The sequence below is a fragment of the Channa argus genome, chromosome 3 (assembly GCF_033026475.1).
Source record: "Channa argus isolate prfri chromosome 3, Channa argus male v1.0, whole genome shotgun sequence".
Classification (NCBI taxonomy): Eukaryota; Metazoa; Chordata; class Actinopteri; order Anabantiformes; family Channidae; genus Channa; species Channa argus.
Genome location: NC_090199.1, coordinates 542,293 through 553,991, shown reverse-complemented (window position 1 = coordinate 553,991; position 11,699 = coordinate 542,293). Strand labels below are relative to the sequence as shown.

At 39.1% G+C, this 11,699-nt stretch overlaps 1 protein-coding gene across 2 annotated transcripts; it reads right to left on the bottom strand.

The window, feature by feature from the left end:
• Nucleotides 1–1,481: 1,481 nt before the first annotated feature.
• LOC137123379 (uncharacterized) lies at nucleotides 1,482–10,381 on the bottom strand. Of its 2 annotated transcripts, none has more exons than XM_067497023.1 (14): nucleotides 10,224–10,381; nucleotides 9,596–9,878; nucleotides 9,283–9,366; nucleotides 8,676–8,735; nucleotides 6,680–6,782; nucleotides 6,458–6,607; nucleotides 6,234–6,383; nucleotides 6,007–6,159; nucleotides 5,780–5,932; nucleotides 5,554–5,706; nucleotides 5,328–5,480; nucleotides 5,081–5,254; nucleotides 2,841–2,887; nucleotides 1,482–2,715 (listed from the first exon to the last, which is right to left on the bottom strand). In XM_067497023.1, exons 2-14 carry the CDS (start codon nucleotides 9,867–9,869, stop codon nucleotides 2,561–2,563), a joined length of 1,809 nt encoding a protein of 602 aa, XP_067353124.1. In that variant the 5' UTR covers nucleotides 9,870–9,878; nucleotides 10,224–10,381; the 3' UTR covers nucleotides 1,482–2,560. The 2 variants fall into 2 exon arrangements, with proteins under 2 accessions (XP_067353124.1, XP_067353125.1); XM_067497024.1 differs by having other exon boundaries at nucleotides 9,596–9,902; nucleotides 10,224–10,380.
• Nucleotides 10,382–11,699: the final 1,318 nt, after the last annotated feature.

The window sequence follows — 11,699 nt, the reverse complement described above, 5'->3', positions numbered from 1 at the left end:
TATCTTATAAATGTATTTATTGACGCGGTTTTAACATAAAACGTGAAAAATTACGCTCAATAATTGCATTTTAGATATCGCAAATGGCATTTAAACATTGACTACCTTTAAAGATAAGAAAAAATAAATAAATTGAAGCCAGGTAAAATAACTCCATGTTAAAATACTTACTGTAAGTAAAATAGGCTACAAGTACCTCAACTTTACTCATGTTGACTCATGTACTTCAACAGCAGATGTGGTTTTACTTGTTTGTTCAAAGTCAGACAATGATGAAAGTGCTGTTCCTGATCTCTCACACACACACACGCGTACACACACATTACCCATTGCAATTAAACATAAACCTGCTCCAACTTTGTTATAAAATTAGGTGTGTCAGAGAGGCAGCTGTTACGTATGTGTCGCGTACATATTTAATAGTGCTGCCAACGTTTTTGCGATAATAAAGGAAAAAATTATTTTAATTCTACAAATTTTTTTGGACACTGTAAATGCAGGTTCTGTTGAATTCCAGCTTCTCTATCCTCGTTTGTTTCTTTACACCTTGTAACTAAACCTTTCTTTATTTTCTCAATTAGCCATATTACCAAGCTGCTGAGCTGCAGCACAGTTAAACTGATGTTGTTCCGGTGGGTGAGACACAGATGGAGACAGAGTAGGCAACTGTCCAATTACAAGACGTCAGAAACGTAAAAACCATATCCATTGGCTCGAGTTCCCTACTGCCAAGTAGGGCTGCCAATCAGAGCGAAGCATACTTGCTTTGCTATTTAAAATTTTATTTTTAACTTGCCGGCAAATGTGACAAACTGATCATTTTTATATACGTGTACAGCATAACAAATTTTCAGTGCATGAGTAATATGATGAGGGCAGAATGCACAATTAATGACACAATTGTAATCCCTTTCTGGAACCCATTTTGTAATCAAAAGTTAATGCCAATGATATGTTGGTATGTTTTATATGATCACAATTGTTGATGAATCCATGAGTAAACCAACACTGATGTTGCAGAAATACGGGGGAAACTGAGGCCTTACATTGAGAGGTATATTGTTGTTTTTGTAAAATGTTGTAATATATCAATACGAGGTGAACGACAGGTGACACAGACACAATATTCACCACCCAAGTTTGTAAAATAGCAAAGTACAGAGAAGTGTGCAAGACGCTCTACGTGTAAACAACAGTCCTCCAGTGATTGGTTCACTACTCACAATGTTCTTTTCTGCTAATGGATGTGGTACATCACTTTATAAAAGGACATTAATGGCATTAAAGTCGGGCTAGGAATGTACCATCATCAGTGAAGAAAACACTGAAGCAGGTTTTTGGTCTGAATAGTCAACATCTGGTGTGGAGTTCATTTGCACCTCATCCAGATATAGTTTTGTCCAACCACATATACAGAGTGTCCACCCTGAGCACTATGTTAATCTGTGTGTTATAGTTGATAAATCCAGACAGAGCCCAACTCTTTATTAATGAAGTGTGATTTATTCATCAAAAGTATTTGACAGAGTGTACAAGCTAGTAGTCAATATATTTGTAATGAATATGAGAGTCATTGCAGTTTGAAAATGAGTTTGTGTGTGTGAGAAATATCATAATCACAAGAGCACAAGTGTATATACTGGGTTTGTAACTATACACGATCTAAATACTAGAATTTCAAAATCAAACTGCTTGATTTAAAAAAAAATTATCATGATTTCATCAAATTCATCATGCAACAAAGTCAAAATTTGACAGTAAAGACAGTAAAGAAAATCCTAAGTGAAATCTGGCACAGTATAGAAGTTTGAGATAAAATAAAACCTAATTTAATTAACTATTTGCATTTGCTATAGTGTATTTGTATGTGTTTTTGGGTGTTTGGTTTTCATAATAAGAGACCAGCATGAAAGGTCAAACACTTCAACAACAGACTCACACAAACTTGATACTGACCTCACCAGATTAATCACTATTTACATATCACATGGACAAATGATGCAGATTTATATTTCACATTTAGCAGACGCTCTTATCCAAAGCGACTTACAAGTGAGGTACAAGGCAGTAAAAAAATCTAAGTTAAGGAGAAAAACATCAAAGCAAAGTCCTATCAGAAAAGTCACATTTCACAAGATGCAAGTGCGAGAAAGAGCAAAAAGGACGTTGTTTTTTTTTTTTTATAGATTTAAGTGCATAGGAAGATGTGTTGTTTTCAGTAGTTTTTTGAATGTTGGGAGTGAGTTTGCTGAGTGCGCAGAGTTTAGTAGCTCGTTCCACCATCGTGGGATCTTTACAGTTACTCTGATTGCACTGTGCGTGTTTAAATGTGGAGCCGAATGGCAAATTACTGTGTTCCTTTGAGAAGAATTTTACATTTTGTCTTCAGGTTTTAGTAAACAAAACCACGCCTATGGTTTTAACCTTTGACCCAGAGATATGACAAACGCTTTACTAATTCTGCAGGTATTTAACATGAATGTAGAGATGAATTGAATACTTATGTGTGAGAGGTGATGGGAAAGTTTTGGATTTTTGCTTTTTAAATTTGTACAAACTTTCAGAACTTTCTATGCAGCATGGAGGAGATGTGTCTGTCAAAAGGACCAGAAAGTGATGATGATGAATGATGGGTTGTTGTCTCTGTTGAGTTGTGGTAGAACATTTTGAAGTTGGAGCCTGTTTGGTTTTGGTCCACTGTCAGTTCTCTGGTGTCTGATGGAGAGAACAACACAGCAGCACTTCATCATCAAACTCATCTAACTGACAACTGAAGGCAGATACACAACTTTTTGCTTACACAGTTCAGAGTCCTGCTTTCAAAGTCAACACACACTTACATGTCGTCACACTAGATGGCAGCTTCTTCTCTCCACTCTGCTTCAGCCTGGAGGAAGAAACACAGAAAACACAGTTACATCACAGTATCTGATTTTGCATCTGTATTGTACCATTATTTGGTGGCAGTTAATCATTTCTCATGTACACTGAATTTCATGTTAAAGAGACAGGGCTGCTTGTGAGATTGTGAGGCACCAGTATATGTGGCAATTTTTCACCTCCACACTGATTTTTAGTCATAATGTAGAGCCCTGAAATGTGCAGTGTGACAAACAATGTGAAACTCTTTATTTCATTAAGAGAGAAGAGCTGCACTTCTCCTGCATTGAAACACAAATGGTGCCCTGTCCTCCTGATTCTCCAGAACAAAGTCTGAGAAAAGGTGTTATTTTAAAGTCAAAGAATGATAATTTACAGCCTGAAGCCTGCTCTCTTTGTACAGGGACCATCATGTTATCACCAACCAATTAAAACAAATTAATATGAATAGCTTTATTTATAAAGCACTTATCAAATAAAGTAGAAAGTGCTGTATATTCAAAAGGAAAATAAAGATAAATAAATAAATAAAATCTGGTTAAATATAACATCAAAGAAAAGCACAAAGTAAAATACATCATAAAATACAAGAGATATAGATAGAATATACTATTTATACTAAAACAAGAATCTCACATCTCAGGAAAGGCAATTTAATAAAAATGCGTTTTCAGATGAGACTTAAAAGATGACACTGAGTCAGAGACCCTGATTTCCTCAGGCAGGTCATTCCAGAGTTTTGGAGCCATGATAGAAAATGCTCTATCATCCTTGGTTTTTAACCGGGAAGTTGAAACAGACAACAATCCACTGTCTGATGATCTTAAGTTTCGTAATGGCACATATGGAATTAAATTATGAGAAAAATAGGACAGCGCTAAACCATGCAGTGATTTATGTGTAACCAAAAAAAACTTAAAATGTATCCTAAGATGAACAAGGAGCCAATGTAGAGATGCAAGACAAGAATTAATGTGGCTAAACTTCCCGGTTCTAGTCAGGAGCTGAGCTGCTGAGTTATGAACAATTTGTAGGTGTTAAAAGTCCTTTTGGTGAAGTGAGGAAAATAGGCTATTGCAAAAATCTAGACGAGAGGAAATAAAAGCATCATTAAAATTTAACATAGGTCTGATTTTTGCAATGTTCCTAAGATGATAAAAGCAGGACTGAACTAGTTTAGTGATGTGATGCTCAAAACTCAGGTTGCAAATAAACAGTTACAGTCAAATAAAACACAAAGGATGGGAGTATATTCCTGGAAATATTTTGAGGTCCATTTATGAGAATTTCTGATTTATTTGAATTCAATTGAAGAAAATTTAAGGACATCAAGTTTCTAATATCGGGCATACAATCTTGTAGAGAACTCAGCCTACTATGGTCTATGGGATTAATAGGACGATACAGCAAAGAGTCATCAGCATAACAGTGAAATTAAATGTTATGTCGGACAAGTATCGATCCTTGGGGAACACCATACTCAGAGGGGGAGGGGACATATAATTGTTAATGGAGACACAAGATTTCCTATTTGACAAATATGAAGCAAACCAGTTTAACGCCTTGCCCAATATACCCACCCAGTGCCTCAGGGTATCCAACAGATTATTATGATCTACTGTGTCAAATGCAACACTTCAACAAACGGCAATAGGAATACAAAGCTGTAATAAAGCAAGAATTCCTCTCCACTGTTGCCTATGGCTTGTTCAAGGGGGTACTCAAGGGGTTCTCTCTATACATCTTTATAGTCTCGACTTTATTCTGTGTGTCTTTAAGTGCCTTTGTTGCTAATTGGCGCTATATAAATAAAGTTGAATTGAATTGAAGTTGAATACAGCACAAGCCAGAGTCAGCATTAATTAGCTGTATCTGTGCTGTGGTTTTTGTGAAAACCTGATTGGAACTTTTCAAAACTGTCAGCAACTCCTGTGTGACCAATTTTCTAGAAATTTACAGACAAATGGCAATTTGGAAATGTAACAGTCCCACGTGGTCTCACCTGTAGGTCGCTGTGGATAAAAGCGTCTGCTAAATTACTAAATGTAAATGTCTAAATGAAGCATTTACACTTAAACATTTCTTGCAATATCTTTGAATAATTAATTCAAGTTTGTTGAAATATCCTGTAATCTACTGTTTGAAGCCCCCCTTTTAGAGACTCTACAGAAGTGTGTGTGCTCTTGGTGTCTGTTTTTACCTGAGATCGTCTGTTCCAAAGTGTGAATGGTCCAGTCCAGCAGACAGCAGTTTTGAGCCTGAGGCTCCTGGATGATTGAAGCTTAGTTTCGGGTCTCTCAGAAGGGAGTGTCTGGAGTCAAAGGCTGAGGTCAGCGAAGGGCCACTGAGTCTTTCAAATGGACTGTCTGACAAGCTGGAGACACACAAACACAATTTAGTCTCATATTCAGTGTAAATGTTCACTTGTTGAACAGCCAAATCCTGACCTTGGAGTTCCCAGTCCCAAGAATGGGTCGTCAGACAACAACTTTGTTTTTAAACTTTGGAAGTTCCGGTCTGCTGCTCTCAAGGTGGAAGTGGGGCTGAGGCCCGAGGCCACAGAGGGACGGCCGATATTTGCAAATCGACTGCCTGAAGACCTGGAGATACATACATATAGTAGAACTTTCGTTTTATTGTAAATGCTTATCTGCTTCACAGCTGAATCCTGACCTGAGAGTGTCCAGTCCCAAGAATGGGTCGTCACACAACAACTTTGTTCCTGTACCATGGAATTCCAGGTCCAATCCTTTCAGAAGGGAGGTGGGCCTGAGGCCTGAGCCCACAGAAGGCCCGCTGATATTTGCAAGGGGACTGCCTGAAGACCTAGAGACACATAAAAATAATATCATTTTCCTCTCATTGTAAATGTTCATCTGCTTCACAGCTGAATCCTGACCTAAGAGTGTCCAGTCCCAAGAATGGGTCGTCAGACAACAACTTTGTTCCTCTACGATGGAAGTCCAGGTCCAATCCTTTCAAAAGGGAGGTGGGGCTGAGACCTGAGGCCACAGAAGGCCGAGTGATATTTGAAAGGGGACTGCCTGAAGACCTAGAGATACATAAAAATAATATAATTTTTCATCTCATTGTAAAAGTTCATCTGCTAAACAGCTGAATCCTGACCTCTGAGTGTCACAGCCCGAGAGTGGTTCATCAGACAAGAACTTTGTTGCTGTACGATGGAAGTTCAGGTCCAGTCCTTTCAGGGGGGAGGTGGGGCTGAGGGCTGATGCCATAGAAGGCCGGTTGGTATTTGAAAGGGGACTGCCTGAGGACCTAGAGACACATAAAAATAATATAATTTTTCATCTCATTGTAAATGTTCATCAGATTAACAGCTGAATCCTGACCTCTGAGTGTCACGCCCCAAGAGTGGGTCATCAGACAACTTTGTTGCTGTACGATGGAAGTTCAGGTCCAGTCCTTTCAGGGGGGAGGTGGGGCTGAGGGCTGATGCCATAGAAGGCCGGTTGGTATTTGAAAGGGGACTGCCTGAGGACCTAGAGACACATAAAAATAATATAATTTTTCATCTCATTGTAAATGTTCATCAGCTTAACAGCTGAATCCTGACCTCTGAGTGTCACGCCCCAAGAGTGGATCATCAGACAACTTTGTTGCTGTACGATGGAAGTTCAGGTCCAGTCCTTTCAGGGGGGAGGTGGGGCTGAGGGCTGAAGCCACAGAAGGCCGGTTGGTATTTGTAAGTGGACTGCCTGAAGACCTAGAGACACACAACAATAATATCATTTTCTGTCATTATAAATGTTCATCTGCTAAACAGCTGAATCCTGACCTGAGAGTGTCCAGTCTCCGGTAGGAGTCATCAGACAACAGCTTTGTTGCTGCAGGATGCACGTTGAGGTCTGATGTTTTCAGGGGGGAGTTGGGGCTGAAGACTGAGGGCAGAATAACAATCATTAGTAATTAAATTAATGCTATTGGCACTGTTATGATGATATAGTCTCATTTATTAGTACATTGAAGCACATTGAAATCCTGGGTTGTAGCTAAAGGACATTTCTTAAAATACTTGCTGTCAATAAGCAAACTAGACAAACAGACCAAGGATGTAATATTGACAATGAAGCATCAATCCAAGACTAAATCTATATTTTGTAACTGCACTGTGAAAGACATGTAGCGACATGTGCAGGTGGTTGTCTGGGAAAATTCCACCCCTTATGGTGTCAGACAAGAAATTGGTGGATACTGTTGCTTACAATGGAGCCGAAATGGTTACCAGTTTTAGGATTCGGCACAAAAACATCAGAGGTAGATTAGGTAACATTTTTTACATTAAAAAACCCGACCACACACCACCAAGCGAAAGTTTTACAAAATGACACACTGTAGCCTAACACTCACTTTCAGGGGTCACCACAGCGAATCATGTGCCTCCATCTAACCATGTCCTCTGCATCCTCTTCACTCACACCAACTAACTTCATGTCCTCCCTCACTACATCTATAAATCTCCTCTTTGATCCTCATCTAGACCTCCTGCCTGGCAGCTCCAACCTCAGAATCCTCATACCAATATATTCAGAGTCTCTCCTCTGAACTTGTCCAAACCACCTCAATCTGTCCTCTCTGACTTTATCTCCTAAACATCTATCATGAGCTGTCCCTCTTATGTCCTCATTCCTGATCCTGTCCATCTTCGTCACTCCGAAAGAGAAACTCAACATCTTAAGCTCTGCTACCTCCAGCTCTGCCTCCTGTCTTTTCTTCAGTACCACTGTCTCTAAGCCAAACAACATCTCTCGTCTCACCACCGTCTTGAACAACTTTCCTTTTGGTTTCTTTTGAACACCACTCATACTAGAGCTTTCATCTGGGTCAGAATTTTGTCCAGGGCCTGGTTTGGAGTTTGGACTTTTCCTTTTTAAATTTATATCCATTGCTGCCACTGCTACCTGTTCTGTCCAATATTAATTCTATTGTCATGAATTAACAAGATCATTATTGTACTGCCTACGGCCCCCACTGACATGGAGCATTTCCATCACTCTGTCAGTCACATCCCATATACAGTCGCTCAACAAGAGAGGGAGTAGAACAGTCTTGGTTTGTCTTAAAAATCAGTACTTCCTTAACGTCACATCACATCACAAGTCCTGTGCTTTGTCATTACCGGTCATAGCGCCCCTTAAGGTAGATGTGTTTACTCGCTCTGCTCTTTAATGTGGGTTTTTTCTTTTTCTTTTTTGTTGGTATTTTGCTTTCTCTGCAGTGCACAAATGTCATGCACTGCTAACCAACATCAGAGTAGCATTACTACACACAACCTATTTAGGCAACCATTGGGATTTCACTGGTTTTATACAGGAAAATATTTTTCTGTTGGGAATTTTTTCCAGTGAAAGCTGAATTTTTTTTTTATATTATTAGATTTATTATCATAATTGAGCACATTTTCATGTTACAAGGAAATTTGTCTGTTGGGAGTAGTGGGCAACCACAGGCGGTGCCCAGAGAGCTAATGCTGAGTGTCTTTTCTTAGGGACACACTAGATGTGTGGAATGGCATGTGATCCAGGAAAATTTAGCCACCAGGCTGCCTACTTTTGGAGTTATGAGGTGAGGGACAGATGTGCACACTCACAGTTAAACTAACAAGCATGTCTTTGGACTGAGGAAGGAAACCGGAGTACCTGAAAGAAACCCATGCAAGCACAGGGAGAACTTGCAAACTCTGCACGGAAAGGTTAGCTGTTAGGTGGCAATGCTAACAATTTCCCCACCATGCTGCCCTGTTAGACTTTGTTTTTGAGGATTTTCAGACTTACCAGAGGGTGTGGGAGGTTGAGAAGGCTGAGAGGAAGAAGATCCAGTATTACTGCTACACTCTGAGAGAGAGTTGAGAGGAGAGAGCAGCTCATAAAACAGTACAACAGGAATTACAGGAACATTGAATTTGTTTAATTAGCTTTCTAATAGACCACAGTTCTAGGCCATTTCAACCTTTGAAATTTGCGATTTTCCAAGAACTTTGGAACATTTACCACAAACAATTGCCATTCTACAATAAACCTTAAACTGAGTCACGTGACAGAGAGATTGCAGAACCAGAGAAGAGAAGATAAGTGGCCAAGGAACAGGAATATCACAGGGATGTCTGGTGAGTGAGGGAAGACTTTGAGGAAGAGGAAAAAACTTACGCACAGCTAAAGTAGGAAATTTTTAAACTTTTCTTACAATTTGTACTGAATGACTTTTTGTATTGAAAATGTAACTGATAAATTGAACCGTGAAAATACTGCAACAGTTCAAAACATTTCACTGTTACATTTACTGCAGTAAATGCATTTAGTCAGGTTCCACCGTTTAGAGAAATAAACTCATGTCCTCTCACATTAAGTAAACATATCCTATGCAACATGTGTACAGACATACCAGAGGATGCAGGAGCTTTACCATCTCTCTGCTGGTTGGTGGACACCTGATTCTGAGAAGATGAAGATCCAGTATCACTGTCCTCTGAGAAAGAGAGAGAGAGAGGCTATGTGTGTTTGATTTATACTAAATATAAGTTTTGAAATAAGTATAACATTTTGTCAAATTTATTTCTTTTGATTTTGTCTGAGAGATGAGAACTGATGGTTTTGGTCTGTCCAGGGTCATATTTAACTTTATTAAACAGTCCTTTATCAAGACACTGAAGTGACAGCAGAAGAAGCAGTTCAGATAATAGACAAGTGGGACTGACCTTTTGCTCCTGAGCTGCTTTCACACAGACGCTCCACTAGATCAATCCGTGGGATTTTCTCTAAAATCTTCTTGGTCACCTCCGCAACTTCAGAAGTTCCATAGTTCTGTACCATCAGATCTACTATGCCCTGCATTTCTGCTTTCTCCAGCTTGCTCTTTTTAATTCCCTTGTGACCTTCAGGGATGTTTGCATCCTCCAGATGCCATTTAAATTTCTGAAAACTTTCTTCTTCCAACTCTTCCAGCACCTCCAAAAGCTCCTCTGATTTCATTGTGACTCCCTGAAATCAGAGGACACTGTCAACCTGAAGAAAATCTCTGTATTAGCACTACTGGACAGGACACTGACCAGAGGCTTATGTGGTCTGGGGATTCCTGGTCTTCTGAGACTCCTGGTCTTTTTAAAGTTAATAAAGTTATTTTCCTCTGTCCTGGTATCCTGTTTCTTTGAAAGAGCTGCTGTTATGCTCCTTTTAAACAATTGTATAAATGCTCAGCGTATTTTAAACCTGCGGCATTTTATTCCCCCACTGTTGTACTAACACGTTAGCTTTAGCTTAGGATTTCTAACAAGTTCTTTTTTAAAACAATAACTTGAGCATCTTTAAAAGCACTTTCCCACTTACTCAGCGTATTCCTGTGATGTCTCGTCAGATCAGCAGCTTGTTGGCGTCTCGTTCATTCAAGATCATTTATATTAAACATGTAAACTCACTCCACCTACAGTTATATAAACACTTCTCCAGAATCCGTTTTATGTGTCTGCCCCATTGTTTTTTCAGCCACCTAATGAGGTTTCACTGGTCTGACAGGTACAAACAAGCAGTTCCACAGAACCCACAGTTATTATCATCGTTGTTTCATGAATTTAGGGTGTGACGTGTAACAATTAACAGAGCTGTTAGATAACTGAAGACACAGCTGAAAACTGAATAATTCGGCAAATCTATAGTGATGAGGAATATTCTCTTTTAAATTAAAAATTAATGTTACATTTACTACTGTAAAACAGCTACTGTGAACTAAGGGGACACAAGTCATTTCATACTCAAGTTATTTTATGATGTTCATGTTAAGTATCTTAGTTTAGCTTGATAGCATGTCAACATAATCAACAGTCACTATAGCTGAGGCTGATCGGATTGTCTTTAGTTTGGCAGGTATCTAGTCAGAAACTACAGTGTTTAAATGTTGATGTGATGAATCACCGCTACTTCATTCTTAATAATAATTAAAAAGAGAGTACAGGCACTGGTTCAAACAGTTAATAAACAGGACAGATTTAACCCCACACAAGCTAAAGCTAAAGTGCTAAGCTAAAGATGTGCCATAAAGGCCTCATGGTTTCTTGCTTAATTTTAATTTACGTTTTCTTCAGGGATCATCAGGGATCTAGAGCAAGTGAGGCTTACAATTTGGATTCAGGGTTCAGAGTAGCAGCCAGTGAGATGATAAGAGACATCATAAAGAGACCCCCACAGCACTAGACCCAGCTGCAAGGGCCTGCCTTTGTGTGAAACCAAAGGCAGGCATTTGACACTTTTGATCACCTACTTTTGGTCAAATCTTTATTACGGATTGTCTTGTTGGATCAAGCCACCTCTTGGTTTGTCAACTATCTTTTAAATACAACACAGTGTGTTTAAGTGCTGGTTGTAACTCCTCCTTCGTAAGTGTCTTTAAAGGAATGCTGCTGGGCTCTGTCATTCATGTTAATAATGTGTGTGACAACCTCTTAAATGCCTTGTATCGTTTTTATGCTGATGACACAGTAGTCAATTGCTGCTCTTCTTCACTTACCCAGGAGTTTTTACAGACTGAACACAATATTGTTCAGTCTCCTCTGCAGACACTGAAATTGGTTTTGAATGCAAATACCAAATTGGTTCGCAAATTGAGGGTGAAGCTCGGGTGTTATTATCGTAACAAATCCTGCTTCTCTCGTAGAGCACGTAAATGTCTTGTATCTGCAAACTTATTACATTTGCTTGATTACAGAGTTAGGCTATACATGAGTGTCTCAACCAAAAGTCTTCAGTCTCTGAATACAATCTATCACACTTCCTTGAGATTTATTACAGGTTGTAATCACTTAACAGATT